General features: G+C 35.0%; 1 protein-coding gene across 1 annotated transcript in view; it reads right to left on the reverse strand.

Annotated features, from left to right (window-relative positions):
* Positions 1–22493, reverse strand: part of LOC108362150 (integral membrane protein 2B) — a 90725-nt gene that overhangs the window by 27058 nt on the left and 41174 nt on the right. Inside the window, exon 2 of the mRNA XM_017615013.1 lies at positions 6438–7131. Coding sequence (XP_017470502.1) covers positions 6438–7131 — 694 coding nt within the window. The remainder of the gene's footprint in view (positions 1–6437; positions 7132–22493) is intronic.

The raw sequence follows: 22493 nt of genomic DNA on the forward strand, positions 1-22493 counted from the left end.
GTGAAGATAAAGTCGAAAATTGAGATAAAGGCGAAAATGGAGACAATGAGAAATACATAAGAATTAGGTTAACAGAGTTGAAATTTTCCGATAGGAATCGAAATAAAATCAGCCATAAAGTTACTGAAATTTATCGAATAATCGAAGTTTATAATTATCGAAATTTATCCATGCTTATTAAGTTATCGCAACGTATCGAATTATTCGAACTGATCAATGTTTACTGAGTTGTCGAAATTTATAGACACAGAAACTTAGTTGTCCAAATTTACGGATAGTTATCGAGCTATAAAAATTTGTGAAAATAACGAAATTTGTCAAGTTAAAGAAATGTATCAAGTTATCGATATTTATTTAATTATCATTATTTATAGACTTAACGATATTTATCGAGGTGTCGTAATGCATAGAGTTCTTTCAACTTACAGAGTTATCGATAATTATTGATCTACTGAAATTGGTTGGTTCAACGAAGCGAAGTTTATGGAATTTTCAAAATATATCGATTTATCGAAATTTCAAGGTAATATAAGCTTATCGATTTATCACTGCTTATCGAATTTAATCGTCTTAACAGAGTGTAACGAGTTATCAAAATGTTTAGATAGTTTTCGAAAAATGTGGATATCAAAAATAAAAATTTATAAAGGTATCCAAAGTTTTTACATTTTTGAGTTATCGAAATTTATCGAGCCATCGAATTTCACAGTTAACGAATTTTGTTGAGCTATCGAATTTTAGTGTTCTTGAAATTCATCGAACTATCGATATGTATCAAATCATTGAAATTTATTGATAAACTTGAATGTATCGGGACAATTCCAAGTCCTGCCGAAGTCCTCCAAAGACCTTCTAAGATAAAAAAAAAAATTAGTTACGTTTTAGCAGAAGATTTTCCGGTTAGTTTATTTGTACCGTATAAGTTTTGCTACGTGTTAAGTTAGAAAACCTCTCCAAGGTTTCTAAAACTAGAAAAACTGTCGAATTTCGACAGTAACTGGAACTCTAGTCTGATTAAAAAGTTGAAAATTTTGATGAAAATTTGCTGAATTTTCGCGAGTTTTGCACAAAGTTTAGAATATTAGAATAAAAATTGTTGCATATATTGTGAAAAATTTGGTGTGCCAATACTTTGTTCCGGCAGTGTACATCTACAAGCTACCAAACTTTTATTATTAAGTAATTGTTATGAAATATGCCCCTGTAAAAGACTATCACCCAAATTCATAAAAAATAAAGACTTAACTGCTTTATAAATGGAAAATTTTTATGAAAATGTCACTCAATAGTCTTATATGGGTATTTAAAATTAACCGCGGTAACCGCTGCCAAAATTAAAACTCACAAAGGCATATGGAATGGCTCATAATTGTGGCGGCAGCGTTTTTACCGCCGACGTTTTTCGGTTGATTTAAATTTATTTCTATTTTTCAGCCCAACGGGGACGGCACAAAGTTGGTTGAGTGTTGATTGTAGTAATTTTTATTATTTTCACAAGTTTGGCAAAGTTTTCATCCATTTTTATTTCCAGCAAATCTACATAAACGCATAGTGAAATAATATAAAGTGTGCCAGATAGCAATGACATTCTATTTCGGCACTCTTATTTGACAATTTACCTATTATCATTATATTGTCGGCCGCTGTGGTGTAGTGGTAAGCAGTGCGCGCTTTCACTCATCAGCACCTGGGTTCAAGCTCTGGTCAAAGAAACATCGCAAAAAATATAAAAAAGGTTTTTCTTAACAGCGGTCGTCCCTCGGCAGGCAAGGGCAAACCTCCGAGTGAAATTCTGCCATGAAAAACAGCTTCTCATAAAAATACAATCGCCGTTCGGAGTCGGCGTAAAACTGTAGGCCCCTCCGCTTTGTGTGACAACATCAAGACGCACGCCACAAGGAGAAGCTCGGCCAAATACTAACATATGTGTAAGTGCCAATCTATTATTATTATTATTATTACCTATTATCATTTCATGATAACCCTTTTGAGTGAGAAGTTATGATTTTTTTTTGATTTGAATAAAAAATTTAGGAAAAAAGCTAAGAAATTATTGCCGTTTGTGCAGGAGCACACATAGCGTTGCAGTGCTGATGTTTTCAGTGCGGAAGGATGAGGATATAAACCGAAATTGGACACAGGTATACAACAAAATCAAGGGTTAATACCAGAATTGAAGAAGCGTATACCAGAAATAAAATAAAAAATAGTCACCCCTATTCTGCAACACTTTCGTATTCGGATTTTGCTACGAATCGTAGAAATGCTATGCTGCAATCCGAATCGTATCTTCGAACTTTCGAAATTCGTAACAATGGCATGCCTAAAAACGAACAAGTAAGAAATTGACAGCTTTTTTGCCTAATTTTGTACGGAAACAATTCTGTGTCGGAAGCGAGATAAAAATTAAGCAAAAAGATGTAAATCGATGTGTGTTTGCAGGAAATATTAGTGGTGATAAATTTGCCTTTCGCATATACGTATATTTTTATCCAGTGCTTTATATGAACGAAAAAAAGAATGTTTGCTGCCCCTTATCGAGAAACTTGGGTACGGTTTAGTTATTTGTACAAGAATTTTGGGTTGTTGTATCTAATCACGCATCACCCGAATCTTTAACATAGGATTAAACTTTAATTTAAAACAAAGGTTCCAAATTTCCGACCTCTAGTTTATTAATAAATTAGGTTTGAACTAGAGATGGGCACGGGACTAAATATTTAATCCCGACCCCGCCCATCTCGAAATTCGATTTTTAAGTCCCGAACCCGCCCATACCGACATTTTTCAGAATTGTACCGCGGGTCCCGTGGGTCCCGATATCTATCTCTAAAGCAGGCTACACACGGACAACAAATTGAGGTTTGCAAACCGATCGAAGGTGCGAAGGTTCACATAAATGTTCAGGTCTTTCATATTAATTTTAAATAATAAAAATAATAAGGAAAGATCTGGCATCTTCCTTTAATTTTTTTTTCTTCTTCTCAATAAAACATTAAAAGTGCATATTTCAAACATCGTTTTTAAGGAAAATTTTGTGAATTTGCAGGGGTTGCGGTTTTATCGGGAGTGTCGGGAAACCCGTCGGGACCAACCCGTCCCGCCCCCCATATTTTTACAGATCTTCCCGATACCGCCCATCCCGGCCAATTTTAAATCAGTACCGTGGGTCCCGCGGGTCCCGCTATCCCGCGCCCATCTCTAGTCTGAACCATGCACTTTTTTTTGTAAATTTATATGTGGGTTCTGCGCAAAGATACAGTGGATGGCGTAGCCGGAGTTATATGCCTAATAAATGTTGTATACCTTTCACAGTAGAAGGGGGGCTTCCGCCCTCTTCTCCGACAACAGGGAAAAGAGAATTCTCATTAGTAAGGCTTAAAATCCCTAAGCGCGGCCGAAGGCAGAAGCAAGCGCAACCAGGTTGTGGGCCTAACAAAATTCATATTTTCAATGGCTTGGAAGAAGCCGTTATTGCATTAACTGGATTGAGAACCAGTTCTTCAGGCATAGCAGTTATAGCTTGTGGCTCAACAATTCCACCAGAAGCTGACATAGATGTTTCCATGGTTACTATGCCCGACAGCTCCGCATACCTTTGTGAATCCATTGCCATAGCGCGCTCTTACTCCTATGCTATAATTGCAAATGCATCAGAGTCCATAATTTTCCTCCAAATATGTAAAATGACCCAATTTTACTATGAACAAACACTTGATGAGTGTTTTTTTAATTCCTTTCCACTTTGTTTTCCTTCATACAGCTCACTTCGAAAAACAACTGATAGCTGGCAATGCTGCACATTTTTCCGCAAGGGTTGCAGCATGTCGATTTTTCGTTTTTCGTAACTTAGCTACGAATTACGAATTACGAAAATTCGGGTTCTAGAATAAGGGTGAACAACAAAATCAAATTTTGATTTCAAATATGAAGACGTCAGTTTACCTAAATAGTACACTTTATTTTATTTCACTATGCATATACGCACGTACCGAAAAACAGTTTAATTTCACTGCGGCAACTGTTCACTTACCGCCGACCGCTTTACCGTCGTCCGCAGTAATTCTGGGTAGAGCTTAAATCGATGGCTGAGTGGAAGATCGACCTATCTTAGCAGCCAGTTCGAAAACGCCCTATCTCAGAAAATTTTTCAACAACGCTTTATCTCAGAAAACTTTTCAAGAACGCCCTACTTCAGAGTTTGATTGAAAAACGCCTTATCTCAGAATTTAGTTGAAGAACGCCCTATCTCAGCTGCCGATTCGCTTGAGATGGGGCGTTTTTCAATAAAATTCTGAAATAGGGTGTATTTCAATCAAATTCTGAAGTAGGGCGTTCTTGAAAAGTTTTCTGAGAGAGGGCGTTTTCGAACGAGATAGGTCGATCTTCCACTCAGCCATCGAAATGCGATCAGCTGTTTGACTTAACTAAAGTAAAAAGTGTGTGTGTTATTAAAAGAGTGAAAGTGCTGCAACTTCAAAGCAATTTCTTGATCGTGTAACGTCCAAGTAACACAAAACAAGCAATAGTTTGCGTTTACACGTTGGTAAAATTGCTTTCAATTTGCTCACACGTATAGGTTATCATTATTTTTTTTCTTATTTTATTAAACACTCAATTTTCTGCAAACAAACGGTCAGAGCTATGACCGAATAAAAATTGCTTTCAAGCTGATAGGCAATTGGCAAAGTGTGAGTGTGAGTGCTTCAGAGGTTTTTTCTTTATATGAATTAAAATTCACAATGTTTAATGTCGCAAAAAAATGTTTGCAAACCTTGGAAGGTACATATTTATTTAATACATAATGTTTTTTGTCAAACTTGTTTATATATTTTTATTTCAAAACCGAAACAGAAATAAAATTTTAAGAGCGAAACGAAAACCGAAACCGGAACATTATTTTGACTCGATTTAATTCCTTGGAAAAAATGTCGCTTTGGAAATTTTTGATTAGTGGCACCGTTGTATTTGGTATGTGATATGTAGACATAAGTAAATAACTCAACTATTCGATAAATTTAAAATTATGATTACTCAAAAGTTCAGTTACTCGAGTAATCAAGTATCCAAAAACTAAAATATGTTATGATTAGAGCAAACCAAAATATGTTCGGGCATTTTTTTTTTTTGTCAGGCATGTTAGCAACACGCTGATGAAATGTTTAAACGTTTTTCCAAAAAATATAAAGTTTGAGTTATATTACTTAGAGCATATTTTGCAATGAATACATATTTCAGCATATTTTGCAGTAAATGCATATTTTCGGGAACTTTGCTCTGCGTTGTTACGTTTAGAACTAATAATAAAAGTTTCTGAAAAAAATAACAGTATAATAACATTGTGTCGAAAATGAAATAGACATCAAAGCGCGCGTTCATATCGTGTTTATATAAAGTTTTTTATGTGTGAGAAAGAAATACTATATATTTACATGTTTTTCTCTTGACAGATGGGTTGTCCCGCCACTGACCCGCCATTATAATTTCGTTTGGCAAGCGATTAACAAGGATTTCATCAAGTCTTTATTATTACTAGTACTAGGTTACGCAGGATATACAAAACGTGGTTCGGTTACAGGCTACGTGTTACTACTACAAATACTAGGGGAACGTTACGTAGTCAATTCTCACCTCCTAGGACAACTCCATGTTAAATGCGACAGCAGAAAGCATGGATGGTAGATTTGCGACGTAGCGGAGCTTGTGTGTGCAAACCCAATTTTTGGCAAAAAATGTCAAGTACCCGGCTTTGCAGACCGACGATACGCGGTTTTGTACTTTAAAGGACGATATGTATCTACAAACATACACAGTTTAAATTCCTATGTGGAACAATTTGTGAATTAGATTCCATGTACTTTCATACATATGTTTTAAAAACAAATTGAATAAATATGAATTATTAAACAAAAATATTTATGTATGTATATGCACTTTTATGAAATTTAGAACATTTTAGGTGCTGCAAATAAAGTTAAAAGTATTTTTGGGCATGAAAATACGTACATAAACGAAATTTAAAAGCATATCTTATGGGTTATAATGATTTTAAAAGAATTTTGTGGAGCATATATATAGAATTGTTGGCACATTTTAAGCGCTTAAAATAAGTTTTAAGGAGCATATTTTGGGTTGTCCTAGTTATGATTAATTAACATTATGAGTCAAATGAGTAATACAATTTTCAAGTACTCTTTACGTATGTATAAAGAAGTAGAAGTCCCTTGATATTTTGAATAAACTTTTTTCAACGACAATCTTCGGATCGCTATCGCAGCTTTGCGACGGGTATTAATATCAACAAGTCGCGATAGTGATCCAAAAATGTCCGTTAAATCGTTACAGAACCTCTCCGCAGGTGAAAGTTTTTTTAAATTAAACTCACAACGGTCACTCGATACAATACCTAGATTTTAGTAAATACAGTCTATACCAACCTCCGGACACGTAGTTTTCAAGCATATAAACTTTCATGTCATAACATTCGTTAGCGATTCGTTCAGAGATCGTTGAAAGATCAGTAATAGAGGGAGTGACAACACGCATGTTGCGACGAACGCGATCAGTATCTATGTTGTAATAGCCCGAACCCATCTTTTGCATTAAATCGACAAAACTCTTCGGTGGTAATGTTGTGCCGCGATCCAGTGGCATAATGTAACAACGGTTTGCTGTAGTATCAATGATCGCCGACTGATTTTCCTTGAAATCATGCATAAAACGTCCTCGACGTCCATTCTTAAAATCGGGCACATCAATCTTAGCGTAGCTTTCATTATCGCTCATATCCAACTCGATTTCTTCACGGAAATAATCATCATCCAACGCATTGTAACCATTGAACTTTGTAAGATGTGAGAACAGATTACGCCAGTCCAATTCATCGTTTTGTTCGTACAGACGTGGCACACTTAAATTTCCAGTCGGCATGTATGGAATGTCGCAAAGTGCATGGTAGTGTAAATTCGAAGCAGTAGGTAAATATGTGCGATACAGGGTGTAGCCACCAAGAAGGCCCATCAGCATGACCACAACAGCGATGAAGAATAACAACACTGTCTTCATGCAGTATCCAGGCGGGCGATTGTAAACCATCGATTCGCGATCAACGTAACCGTGGTAGGGCGATTGCTGTAAATATTAAGTTAAAGTAAGGATTTTAAAAGTGTTGTTATTCTATCTATAATTTAAAGATTTAATTTTATTTATTTATTTATTTATTTTTATTTAGCGTGAAAACTTCGTCAAAAGTTGCAACGGAACGCATAGTGAGTGCAGGCGGCATGCCACTTGGTGTACACTTGCGTTCTTGCACTCACCACTGTTCCCCGCGTCATAAGCATGAACGGACACAGACAGAAACAGAAAGTAAAACGCAAAAAAAATCTGAAAATTACGCAAATAAAATAAATAATGGCCAAATACTTGGCGCCTAGTGCTGACCCACCTTCAGCCATGGTTATCGGCGCACCCTAATCCTGATGACCCCGTAATTAGCCTTACAGTTCCTTCGAAATTAACATTACACTAGGAGTAAAATTTAGAGTGTCGCAACTAATGGCGCAAAATCGATTACGGGAACGAAATAAGTACTCATAAGCAGTCTCAAAACAAAATTTGCCTGCGACCTCAATTTAATTGCGGTGCATTGCATTCATACACCAGGAAGCTTTTGACTTTTTTGTAATTTTTTCTTGGGCATAAGCCACACCGACAACAACTTCTTCATTTTTACACATTACATTATATTATACACATACGTAAAAGGTGATGCAACACCCCACACCGTGTCTGTATAACGTCCTCTTTCTATTTGCAATCAACGGCTACCGACAAAACGTAAAACCACAAAAGAATACGTTAAATATCAAAGTGATGCAATAAATACTTTTTTTAAATAACGTCACGTACATAATTGTTCACCTGGATTGTTGAGGCACCCTTGTTACCATCCTAAGCTTAAATATGTGGGAAGTGTATATATTATTATTTCTCACAAATTCGTTGGTTGAGTCGTGGAGATAAACTAAAACAATATTTATTGTATTGCATAATCCGGATTGGATAGCAGACTTAAAGCATAGACAGACGGCAGCGGGAATTATCTGCAGATGATCCGGATAAGGCCCTAGAGTTATTATTATTATTATTAGATTAGAGAAGATAAAAATATTCACTTACCTAAAAATCATATTTTTGCATATTATCGCTAATTTTGGATATGATAGCTTGTTTAAATATGCGCCATACTTAGGAGGATTGTTCTCTTCAAACGTGATTTGTCCTCCTCAAAATTATTGTCATTCTGTGTCCTCCTTTTGAGCAAGAATGTCCTGCTCCTCCTTTTCAAGTTTTATAGCAGTGACGAAATTTTCAAAAAGCTTCGTTCAGAATATTAATATTTGCTAATCGTACACAATCGTTATATTTAAAAGAAGTTTACATTGTTCAGCTTTCAGTTAAGTGATGTAAACTTTTGATTCATCTAACCGCCTGTGAAAGTTGAACAATGTAAACGCCTTTTAGCCAATTACGCAGTTCGCTCTCTCATTCGTAAGTTGCACTCCAATTATCCTTCGAATTACGTAATTCGCCATACTAAATCTTGAGAGAAAATTACCTCATTTGTTGGTAATTCAGATCCAATTACTATGCGAATTGCGACAAATCTCTGCCGTCTCTAATTTTTATCAGACATTTATCGAAACTGGCACTTTTTCTGAGTACGAAAAGTAAAGTTTATACATGTGTACATCACCAATTTAATACGGAAACTTATAAATTTTTACCAATTACTTACATTTTGCACAAATTTTGTAGCGAAGAAAACAAAAAAAAAACACAGGGATAGAGAACTGTCAAATCGAATTAAGAATTTGTGCGTGGGAAAGGGGTAATTCGCGATCGTAATTGGAGGAGCGAACAAAGTATTTCACGGTGCCGTAGGAATGCCGAAATTATTGCCTACCATATGTAATTTTGTTTGATAGATATGTATAAGTTTTATCAGTGGCAATATTTGTGTGTGGGGATCTTTTATTTTGATAAAAGCATTTGTAAGATGGCTTCAAACAAGTATGTTCGTTGCATTGAAGCGCAAATACGTTTAAAATTTTTTAGAAAATGTGTTATTTCACATCCAAGTACATAATCAAAAATAACACGGGCCCAGCGGCGGATCCCGACTTTTTTTTGGGTGTTTTCCGAGAAATTTGCCACTTATTCTTATTACTGTAAATGAGTCGCTGCATCTGTTCTGCCTTCTCGGGATTGGATAGAGAAGCAAAGCGAATGGGTCTGGTGGTGAACGAGGACAAAGCGAAGTATCTCCTGTCATCACACGAACAGTCAAGAGCATAAGCGTCTTGGCACCCACGTCACTGTTGACAGTTACAAGTTTCAAAAAGTAGACGACTTAGTTTATTTGGGAATCAGCATTACCAACAATAATGTCAGCCTTGAAATCCAACGGAGAATCACTCTTGCTAACAAGTGCTACTTTGGACTAAGTAGGTAATTGAGAAGTAAAGTCCTCTCTCGTTGTACAAAAATCACACTCTATAAGTCACTCATCATGCCTGTATGGCGCGGAGGCATGGACAATGAAAACATCTGATGGAGCAGCTCTTGGAGTTTTCGAGAGAAAGATTCTGCGAAAGATTTACGGACCTTTACGCGTTGGCGAATACCGCAGACGATTTAACGATGAGCTGTATGAGATTTACAACGATATAGACATAGTGCAGCCATGTCGTTCGAATAGACAGAAACGCTCCTGCTCTGAATGTATTCAACGCGGGCCGCGATGCTGGTCACAGAGGAAGAGGAAGGCCTCCTCTGCGTTGGAAAGACCAGGTGGAGAAGGACTTGGCTTCACTTGGCATTTCCAATTGGCGTCAATTAGCACAGAAGAGAAATGACTGGCGTGCTGTTTTGGACTTGGCCAAAATCGTTTAGGCGGTTACAGCGCCAATAAAAAAGAAGAAGAGTCGCTCTTATATATACATTAGACCACGCCAAGATAAAAATAAAACCCGCAATCATGGAGGATCATTACAATACCAAATGCTAAAATTTGAGTCTTATGCCGATCGCATTGCGGGATGTTTTTTTATTTTCATGTGGTCTAATATACATGTATATTAGGATGATCCAAAATAAGTAACCTAGCGAATTTATGGCCCTAAAATGACATATTTACTGAGAAGGAAATTGTCCCATTTGGAAAAGTTTTTATTTCAATTTTAAAAGGTGTCGGTAGGCATTTGAAATTTTCTAAAAATGTTATAACTTTTGAACCATTAAAAAAAGTTATAAAAAAGGGATAATATTTTTTCTAGGCATATTCTTGTAGGGCATTAAATTCTCTAAAAAATGACACTGAAGTTGGTTGTCTTAAAGACGATTAAGATATGTTAATGATATTGCTGAACGGGTTATAGCGTTGATACAAAATTATAGTCCAACTTTGACGAAATACAAAAGCAATTTCTGTTGCAAGTAATACAATTTCAATTAAATAATTTAAAAATAGGCAAAACTTGTTAATAGGTGGCGTTCTTATAATTATGCAACGCAGTGTACTATTAACTTTTTTGACTTGTGTTTAGAGGAACTTTGAATTGTTAATTTATTCGTTATTTATGTGTTTAAATAAATATAAATTTTTTTATGTGTTTCAGTGTGGAGAATTTGTCTTCCTGGAATGTTAAAAAATTCTGGTCACTTAATTGTTAAATAAAATGCCAAGGGACAAAGAAAACGTCCGTGCATTCCTTACAATAATGGTACGAACAAAAAGACCAACTACGAAGCGACGCACAGTGTTTCGACTATATGGAGGCAGGTGGAAATAATAATACACCTGCACCGATTTCACTGAAACTTGACATGTGCTCTAGTTTTACTTAGAAATAGAGAATTATGAAATTTTGTAAAGATGGAATAATTGCCACGCCCTCTACTCTTGTGAGCGGAAACATTAAATTTCATCCGATTTCGAGTCGTTTGCAGTCTTTATTTTTATTAGAAAAACCTAAATATAAAATATGGGAAAGATTGGATCACTATAACGTCCAAAACTCACAAAAAATGTGAGCCCAGTCATTAAATGGGATGGAATTTTGGTAAATTTTTATTTCATGCTTTCCTTTCTCATAAAACAAAGGTTATACTATAAAATGACTTAGGTGTAAATACTCGCTTTTTCCCAATGTTTGGTGAGATTTTTTCATTGTTCGAAAAATTGTTTTCGCGAAATTATGCAAAAAGCTGAAATTCAAAAATTAAGGAAATCCAAAATTACATACACTGAGGAGCAAAACCGGAACAGTAATACATAATGTGAATTTTCTTGCGATATAATCGCAATATATGAAGACTTTTTTGTAATCTAGTTTCGGAATTCACATTTCCAATGTTTATTTCATCAGAAGGCCATAAAAACAATAATTAATACAAGCAGATAAAGAAGAAAATTGCAAAAAAAAACGTAGCAACTAGATTGTCCCAGTTTTGCACCCCACAGAAAATTTTACCATTTGCTTGACTTTTAATAAATTGGCCATAACCAATTTGAATGTTTTAGCTTTTATGGTCATCTTGGGATACTTTCGCACAGGTTTTAGACGAAATCTGTTGAGAACGCGCACCGGTTTTCCTTAACGTAATGCCCAAGGTCTTGCATGCGACTGGGCATGTTTTCGCAATTGAACAGTGGCATTTTCAAACAATTCCATAAGTTTTCTGTTGAATCAATTCTATATATATATACCTATTTGGCCCCAGTTTCGGCGGATATTTCTGATCATTGTCCTTTTAAAATGGAGAAAAGCCTGAGAAAAATATCCTCAGAAATTGCCAAATTCTTTGAAAATGCTCATTTGTTGTCACTTTTCTTTTTACCATCGATCTTACCACAGTTCCTACTCCCCAAGGCGTAACAACCTAATAGTTTAAATATTTTGGGACGTTACGCGTATCCCTGATGCAGGTGCACAGCACTTGAACCAATATTCCGACTTAAAACGTTTAATTTTATCCCCAGAGTTAACAAATTTAGGGCTGTGCCCTAATTAATAGTAAATTTTGGTGGAATAATGTGGTCGTTTATGAAGAACTTGTAAATTCCCACTTCAAAATAATACCAATCCAATGTTTTTTCTTAGTAAAAATGCGTTTCTGACTAAAAATTTTTCTGGATGTCAAAGCAGGCTTTCTTCTCTTTATCTTTGTGCTGAAATAACTTGTTCCCATGTCTTACATAATGTCCAGTCACTTGCTTTGTGGTGATAAAACAGTAATTTTTGATTTGGAACCAAAGTTTATTGGCATTTAGAGACCCTCCAAATTGCCTAGCCTGGCAAATTGCAATTTTTTGTGGTCTCTCGATCTTGCAGACTGAGGTCCGCCCTTTTATCGCTTGTTTAGATAACCATAAAACGGAAATTTGGCCGATATGATTTCTTTCTTTACAGCGTGGCCTTTCTGACAGTTTTGCAAAAACTTTAAGTTATTTTTGCTTGGTGTGTGCACTTAATGCACTCACAGCGAAAACTCCACGCGCCTTGATTACAAAATTGCAGGAAATGAGCCAGAACTCCTCTTTGAATTATAAAACTCAGCAATTACTAAGAGGGTGCAAAACTGGAACAATCCAGTTCATTTTTGTTTGGTCATTTTTTTCTGAGTTTCCATATGCAAATCTTAAAATTTTTATGGTCAAACGTTTAGTTAAACATCGGTAAGGCGAAATACAAGTTTGAATTACCATAAAGTAAATAAACTGAAGAAATACACTACCACAAACTTAACTTTCCGTTCTATTGTTCCAGTTGTTGTTGTTGTTGTAGCGGCTACAACAACCCCGCCCAGATCGGTTGGTATCTCAGTCGTTGTCGTCAAGTTCCACTAACGGCAACCCTAGGAAGCGTGCAGCTTCTGTGGGATTTGTCCACAAGGCCGTTAGGGTTGTCGGTCCAGTTTTGCTCTTCAGTGTATATTTGCAAAGTCGCGCGCAAAGATCAATATATATATTTGAAAACTACATAAAATTCTCTAAAACATTTGTCTAATTTCAAGACCTGACGGACCGGTACTCCCATTTTTTTTATTAATAATATTCAGCATCTACATTTCAAAGTAAATTTTTTGGTAAGAAAATAGGAAAATACCAAATAAATGATAAATACCTTCACCTGAATATTCCACGATATTTAAATATTTGATCACAGTTGAAAAAGAAACACTTTCTTTAATCGGTTGATCGCCAAAGGCAGCTAAACTGATTAGTCGGTATCGCGCCCATTCCAGTATTTTTTTGGAAATGTATCGTTCGTAAAGAAGGGGGGTGAGTAAATAATGTAAAATTTTGTATTTATGACTTTTACTTTTCCCTCTCTAAGTCCAACCGGTTTTTTTTATCAACTGTCACCATGACTTTTTTTTACCTGCCTCCATATAGTCGGAAACACTGTGCGATGTTAGCGTTTCGTTTTGTAAAATCTGCGATAGAAGCCTAAACGCATCCAGGACCTTCCATGTAAGTTTGAAATTTATTTATATGGATTTGGTTAAAGTATGAACAATATTTTTATAAAAAAAAAAAAAAATTTCTTGACAAACATTGTAGATATTAAAAAAAGATCAACATGTGAACACTTGAATAAATAACTGTCCATGGAATTTTCATAAGTGGTACTAAAAAAGGCATATACATATAAACTTCTTATAGCCATTTCCTTCAAGTATTTCGCAAATCTTTGAATACAACATTTTGCGCGTTTAAAGCAAAACAAAATCCCATACAAATAAGAGGATTCGATCTTTATTAAAAGATTTCGTATTATTTTGGTTTTGTCAGATTTTCGATGACTATCGAAAATCGAAAGTGAAATTCGTATTATGAGCTATGCAAGCGTGTCCAAATTTTCGTTGAGTATCGAATTTTCTGTCGAACAGAATTTTGCTTTCAATTGTGTAGCGATTTGTANATCGGTTGGTATCTCAGTCGTTGTCGTCAAGTTCCACTAACGGCAACCCTAGGAAGCGTGCAGCTTCTGTGGGATTTGTCCACAAGGCCGTTAGGGTTGTCGGTCCAGTTTTGCTCTTCAGTGTATATTTGCAAAGTCGCGCGCAAAGATCAATATATATATTTGAAAACTACATAAAATTCTCTAAAACATTTGTCTAATTTCAAGACCTGACGGACCGGTACTCCCATTTTTTTTATTAATAATATTCAGCATCTACATTTCAAAGTAAATTTTTTGGTAAGAAAATAGGAAAATACCAAATAAATGATAAATACCTTCACCTGAATATTCCACGATATTTAAATATTTGATCACAGTTGAAAAAGAAACACTTTCTTTAATCGGTTGATCGCCAAAGGCAGCTAAACTGATTAGTCGGTATCGCGCCCATTCCAGTATTTTTTTGGAAATGTATCGTTCGTAAAGAAGGGGGGTGAGTAAATAATGTAAAATTTTGTATTTATGACTTTTACTTTTCCCTCTCTAAGTCCAACCGGTTTTTTTTATCAACTGTCACCATGACTTTTTTTTACCTGCCTCCATATAGTCGGAAACACTGTGCGATGTTAGCGTTTCGTTTTGTAAAATCTGCGATAGAAGCCTAAACGCATCCAGGACCTTCCATGTAAGTTTGAAATTTATTTATATGGATTTGGTTAAAGTATGAACAATATTTTTATAAAAAAAAAAAAAAATTTCTTGACAAACATTGTAGATATTAAAAAAAGATCAACATGTGAACACTTGAATAAATAACTGTCCATGGAATTTTCATAAGTGGTACTAAAAAAGGCATATACATATAAACTTCTTATAGCCATTTCCTTCAAGTATTTCGCAAATCTTTGAATACAACATTTTGCGCGTTTAAAGCAAAACAAAATCCCATACAAATAAGAGGATTCGATCTTTATTAAAAGATTTCGTATTATTTTGGTTTTGTCAGATTTTCGATGACTATCGAAAATCGAAAGTGAAATTCGTATTATGAGCTATGCAAGCGTGTCCAAATTTTCGTTGAGTATCGAATTTTCTGTCGAACAGAATTTTGCTTTCAATTGTGTAGCGATTTGTAAGAAAATTGTGAAAAATGTATGATTTTGCATTTGTTTTCTTACTTTTTGGCGGCTAGCCACTAATTTTAAATAACTTTTTATTTTATTTTATGCAGTTCTAACGTCGTGAATACTAAACACAAGCTCGAAAGGCTGGTTTTACTTATGAAATAAAATCCCAAGACTCTGTTGACACGATCTCTGAGAACGAAATCATAGAACTGTTTTNCCAGTATTTTTTTGGAAATGTATCGTTCGTAAAGAAGGGGGGTGAGTAAATAATGTAAAATTTTGTATTTATGACTTTTACTTTTCCCTCTCTAAGTCCAACCGGTTTTTTTTATCAACTGTCACCATGACTTTTTTTTACCTGCCTCCATATAGTCGGAAACACTGTGCGATGTTAGCGTTTCGTTTTGTAAAATCTGCGATAGAAGCCTAAACGCATCCAGGACCTTCCATGTAAGTTTGAAATTTATTTATATGGATTTGGTTAAAGTATGAACAATATTTTTATAAAAAAAAAAAAAAATTTCTTGACAAACATTGTAGATATTAAAAAAAGATCAACATGTGAACACTTGAATAAATAACTGTCCATGGAATTTTCATAAGTGGTACTAAAAAAGGCATATACATATAAACTTCTTATAGCCATTTCCTTCAAGTATTTCGCAAATCTTTGAATACAACATTTTGCGCGTTTAAAGCAAAACAAAATCCCATACAAATAAGAGGATTCGATCTTTATTAAAAGATTTCGTATTATTTTGGTTTTGTCAGATTTTCGATGACTATCGAAAATCGAAAGTGAAATTCGTATTATGAGCTATGCAAGCGTGTCCAAATTTTCGTTGAGTATCGAATTTTCTGTCGAACAGAATTTTGCTTTCAATTGTGTAGCGATTTGTAAGAAAATTGTGAAAAATGTATGATTTTGCATTTGTTTTCTTACTTTTTGGCGGCTAGCCACTAATTTTAAATAACTTTTTATTTTATTTTATGCAGTTCTAACGTCGTGAATACTAAACACAAGCTCGAAAGGCTGGTTTTACTTATGAAATAAAATCCCAAGACTCTGTTGACACGATCTCTGAGAACGAAATCATAGAACTGTTTTTAGTTTTAATATATTTTAAATAGATTTGGATCACACAATTTCTTAAATATATTGTGTGTCAAAATATATTCGAAAGACTACACTTAAACACTCTCAAACTTTTTCTGCTCCTGGCCAGTTTTCTAAGCTCTCATCCTCTGAAGAATCATTGAGCTCCGTTGTACTCATTTTTACCACGTTTATATAAACCNAATATATTTTAAATAGATTTGGATCACACAATTTCTTAAATATATTGTGTGTCAAAATATATTCGAAAGACTACACTTAAACACTCTCAAACTTTTTCTGCTCCTGGCCAGTTTTCTAAGCTCTCATCCTCTGAAGAATCATTGAGCTCCGTTGTACTCATTTTTACCACGTTTATATAAACCCGCTTTCTTTTTTATTTCATTTTAATTTGCACAAATTTACATATGCACATATGTATAAGTACACTTTTTAGTTTGCTCGATTTGTAAACAAAGCTTCTCAGCGGCGAAAATATACTATTGTGAACAACCTAAATGAGCGAAATTCACAATAGCGCTATTCTTCATCGAATGAGCGCCATAATACCGAATATAAATTCGTTCGATCAGCACTTTCGACCACAGTCGAAGATCGAATGCAGCGCATAATAAGTGCCAAAAGTTGCGAAACAAATTTTTGACCGCATTTATAATTTAAAACGCTACAACATTGCACCAATACCCAATAGGAGTGTTACTCCAGATAGCTTTGGAACTAATTCAAAGCCAAAATACAAAAGAAATGGGAAAAATAGTCACACTATTAAAGCAAGTCATGCAACAAGTCCCAACAATGATGAATCTCCTCGTCACTCTTACGACTAAACACTGCGCATCTTAGAATTCCTTAAACAAATTTATTTGGAACGTTACTTGAAATTAAAGCGTTTACTCAGACCCAAGACTATATATTCTCTTGATATCTGAAACTCATTTTACCAAGGCACATTAAACAGGTAGTATCAGTAGAGCAAAAACAACATTTGCGTGTATTTTGTTGTTGCTTCTGGTATCGAAAGTGTCAAAAACTGTTCTGATTTTTTTCTTCTAAATCAAAGCGTGCCATGTGAAATACAAAAAATTATAAAAAATAAAAAATTGAAATTGGAAAAAATAAAAATTGTTGCATCTTTCTTTCCTAGTAAATTTGTTTGCTTCTCGAAGCATTGATCCATCCTTTACAAGGGCCAGTAATCAGCGGTTGTGCTGCTGAGTTGGGCGAACGTTCCAAAAGCTGCTATTCAATCGCTTGTTTTGTATGGAAAAAGGTTTCACATGCAAATGGATTTTAACAATTCAGAATTTTTGTGAGAAAAAATTAAAAATATTTGAAATTTTCGAGACCAAATAATTTGAAAATAAATCAAATCAGCTGCTCTACTGATACTACCTGTTCAATGTACCTTGCATTTTACTAATGAAACCCCAAATTGCAAACTATAAATTCTACTACACAAAGAACTCAGACAACAAAGCTCATGCTGGCTCGTACCTGACTAATACTACGGTTATGCGACAGAATTCATGTATTCTTCATTTCATGAATTCAAAAATGGTCCCGTTTATGCATAGTTCGCGAATCGATGAAATAAAGTGTTGTGTCTTTTTTGACCTCCTTTTGAATTTGCAAAAGCCGTTGGTACCAGGCAATGAACGATATTATGTTTAAATTGGTTTTAATATATTTTCAGTTTATTCTATTTGAATTTATTTTATATTTGAACAATTCCGCACAACTTTTCTAGTGTTTTAAATCCTCATGCTTTTTAATCTAAACTTGCACTTCACGATTTCATGAAATGATAAAAAAACGGGGTGCCGAATTCATGGCTAACTTTCGTGTATAATTGAATTCATGAAATGGTGATTATGCAGCAAATTTTAACCCAAATTCATGGAATGAATTCGTGAATTAGCCTACGCATAAACGTAGTATAATTCGAAGAGGCACGCTAACGGTATCCGCAATTTACAGCCGACCCAAACACGTCAGTACTATGGAATATGAAAGGTTTTTCAATTTCCTTGAAAATAGGTTCATAGCCGGAGGCGATTGCAACGTAAACCATATCTATGGGGCTCTCGCCTTATTGCTTACAAAGGACGACAACTCTACGCTGCTTTCAGAAAGTTGAATTTATCTCCGCTCTCGTCCGGAAAACCTACATACGGCGAAATAAAATACCCGACTTGGATTGATTTCTGCGTAGCCAAAGGCATTGAACCCTCAGAAATAACTTCTAGCTCTTGTTTCGACTTGTCTCCTGATCACTCCCCTGTTTAATTCGTCCTCAATAGCAATTTTGCTGCCAAACCTTCGGATCCATGGTTTCTTCCACGTTTAATTTGAATTTACCTCCTGAATCCCAAGAAACACTCACAACAAGCCGCACAGTGAAAGATTTGGTCCATGTAGCTGCTTTTAATTCTGTAATTCGGAAACTATTGAAGATAGATTATAGAAATTTTGCACAAGGTACGGTCTATCTTAGGAGAATCTTTAAAAAAAAAAAATTATCTTTTAGAGGTACTGTCACGCCAACCCATTATATAACTGTAATTTTTAAAAAGCAAAAGCTGAAATATTTAACTAACTACAAAAGCTAAAATGCCCAAAATTTATATTTAGAATTTCCTTATAGCAAGTAATTATAAACTGACAGAAATGGACTTAAAATTTTGATTTTTTTTTTAATTATGGGCGTGGCAAATATCGATAAAAAAAGTCAAGTTGGGTCAACAAAATTCCGTTTAAAAGCAATATTTCTTGCTCTATTTANTTAACTAACTACAAAAGCTAAAATGCCCAAAATTTATATTTAGAATTTCCTTATAGCAAGTAATTATAAACTGACAGAAATGGACTTAAAATTTTGATTTTTTTTTTAATTATGGGCGTGGCAAATATCGATAAAAAAAGTCAAGTTGGGTCAACAAAATTCCGTTTAAAAGCAATATTTCTTGCTCTATTTACAAAAATGAGGTACCATTGGAAAGGTAGTGAATCAATATTTTTTTTTTTCAAAAGCGAAAATACCAAAATTTGTCTCGGCCGCGTTCAAATTGATTTTTTGATTTAAATTTTCTAATCGTTATTGTTTCGTCTTTAGCAGGAATTTCTAAAAAACAGTTTTGTGATTATTTTGAAATTTAGCGATATAAAATAATTTAACGACTATTTTCTTAAAAATGGAAATAGTACACTGTGAGCCGCCTGGAATTTCACACCTTACCTTAACAAACACAAGGTGTATCAACCTTTCTAGAAGTAAAGAGAAAAACGATTTGCAAGGAAAAGGTGGCAACAAACTAAATACCCTGAAGATATTTAGAAAAGGATTAAATAAGCTCACAAAAGAGCTAAAAGAAACCCTTAATATCGAACGGAACTCCCAAACCCAACTCCCAATACCCTCAGCAATATTGATGCATCTGCAACTACTCTCTCTGGAAAGCAGGTAGCAAATTCAAGAGACCCAGCCTGACAGAATCTGCAATAAGAAAGGAAAACAACGAATGGACAAAGGGTATTTAAAAAAAGCTAACACTGTTGCGAGCTATCTTAAAACGGTTTTCACTCCACACATAAAAATGATTCTCCAACCCGGAAAAAGTGCTGATAAAACAGGATCATATCAACCAATTAACTTACTACCCACAATCTCCACTCTCTCATGAAAGTTCTCTTCCTTAAAAGGTTACAGCGAAAACGAATATCAAATAATCAATTTGTCTTCAGGAAAAAACACAGTACAATTGTTGGAAAGATTTACTCGACCAAAAACAGTATTGTACTGCTGCCTTCTTCGATATCTTAAGCTTTCGATCGCGTTTGGCACGATGGACAACGTTATAAAAGTAAAACTACACTTCCAATTAACTACTATATATTTATTCAGTCCAAACTTAAAAATCCCTACTTTCTCGTCAAATAGAGTATGGGACAGTCCAAACTTCATGAATGTTTAGGAGGCGTACCCCAAGGAAGCGTTATGGGCCCAATCCTAAATTTCTCTCCACATATGACCTCCCTAGAAAAGCGATTTGGCTTCAGGGAAAAACACAGCACAATTGAACAAGACCACAGGCTTGTTGAAAAGATTTTCTCTGCCTTCGACTAAAAACATTATTGTACTGCTGCCTTCGATCGCGTTTGGCACGATTGATTACGTTATAAAATTCAAACTACACTTCCAATTAACTACTATATATTTATTCAGTCCTAACCCTAAAAATCGCTACTTTGTCGTCAAACTGGTATGGAACAGTCCGAACTTTATGAATGCTTAACAGGCGTACGCCAAGGAAGCGTTATGGTCCCAATCCTAAATTCACTCTACACATACAGGGAGGTGTCGTATGTGTAGAAGGAATCACCGTCGGCACCTTTGCTGATGATACTGCTCTTTTATCAGTGGACACTGACCCTAATTTGGATTCACTCAAACTTCAGGAGGCTTAAATAAGACAGCTCCCTGGTTAAAAAATTTGCGAATAAAGTCAAAATCTGTCCAGGTGATATTCACCTTCAAGCGAGATACCTGCCCGCCCGTCAAACTCAATGGTGTACACATATGTATCAGGGTTGTTGCGAATATTCGCATTCGCAACCGCGCAGCTTCCACATCAAATTTAACATTCGCATTCGCAATAATCAATGCGGAGCTTTTGCGAATGCGAATGTTGTGCAAGTGCACCGATATAACGTATATCTTGCAAAAAATATACAAATTGTAGCCAATATTTCGTCGATGTTCTTGCAAAACCGCCCATCGACCAGTTGCAAGACCGCCTAATCGCGGCAAAAATGAGATTTGGTAACCCTGAACTCCAGGCATCGAGATTTATGCATAAAAATCGTGAAGTCGTTATTTAAACAGATTTGAAAAAAAAAATAGCTAGAGAAAATATCGCCTATCAAGGCAATGCCTTGAAAGAATGAACTGTTTTTTTGCTCTCCTTTAAAATTTGAGTGCCGTAAGATAGGCGCTTTTGCAATTGGACGATGGGCGGGGTTTTGCAAAAACATCGACGATTTGATAAAAATGTCTTTAAACATCTGATGGGTATTCATGAAAACGCGTAAATGCCTCGTCACCGCGTAAACCTAGCAAATAATTCGATTTTTCACACAAAACCAAGTAAGTTTACGAGGTTTACATGTCCTATTATTTCTAAAGCTATATAACCGAGCTATCAATGGGCAGTCATATAAGTTTCCACTTTTACTTGAACTTTGACGTACGTCAAAGAGAACATAGTGCTTTTAATAATTTTTTGGACCAATCTTGAAAAAAAACTACTACACACAAAAGAAGTAAGTGTGCACTGTAATTCTTAGCCAAATTTTCATGATTTGTTTTTGATGTTACATATATTCGTTTTAATCATTTCAAATAGGGCTCTTTGGGGAATTTATTTCTAGCAAAAATTTTAAAAACAGTAATTTTGTCTACTTGTCGGGCAATACTTTCTTTCATACGTACATATATACACTAGATCCTTGGCTAAAAACTTCTGTGGTAAAACTGTCCCCCTACGTCTCCCTTCTTTGCTATGTAAAGTCAAACAGTAAGCTCCTTTAATAGGGACTTCCAGCAGTCTGGCTATATAGAGAATCGATGCTCAAGTAACTAAAAAGCTATAGGTCTGACCTTTAATTAGATAAGAATTTCGTAACTATCTGAGACACTCATCATCCGTAATTCCAATATTTCAAATACTTATAAAAAAAACGGGCTGCTCTTTCTAAAAAATAACAATATTCGGATCCGATTCGGCTGGCAGCTACGACTTTGAAAACAGAATTTTGTTCAAAATTTTCATTCCTGGAAAATAATAATTTATTTTCCATATCCACCTATTTAGCTCTCTACAAGCACAAATTCTTCAAAGAAAGTATTAAAAATGAATTACAAAAACTAAAATCGAAAAACGCTAATGACGTTACAGGTTCTCCAACTTCTGAAACAGCCAAAGGAATGAGAATGAAGAATTCTTTTTAAAAAAGTTTTAGAAAAACCTGACACATCTGGTTTGGCCTGTAAGCGCTGATTAAACCGCAATCTCGCCATTATGCTCAATTTTGTTTGGTCAAAATACTTGACATCCGCATTCGCATCCAACTATTTTATTGTTAATTTTCCACAGATTTTACTTTAGTTGTATTAATTAGTTTTTAAATTTTAATCCTTATTTGCATTTGCCAGCAGTGTAAACTTTGAGAGAAAAGTTCATTTGGCACGCAAGTCTTTTTCAGGTGTATTTTTTCTTA

This window comes from Rhagoletis zephyria, unplaced genomic scaffold, assembly GCF_001687245.7.
Source record: "Rhagoletis zephyria isolate East Lansing unplaced genomic scaffold, Rhagoletis_zephyria_1.1 Rzeph_scaffold_00951, whole genome shotgun sequence".
Taxonomy (NCBI): domain Eukaryota; kingdom Metazoa; phylum Arthropoda; class Insecta; order Diptera; family Tephritidae; genus Rhagoletis; species Rhagoletis zephyria.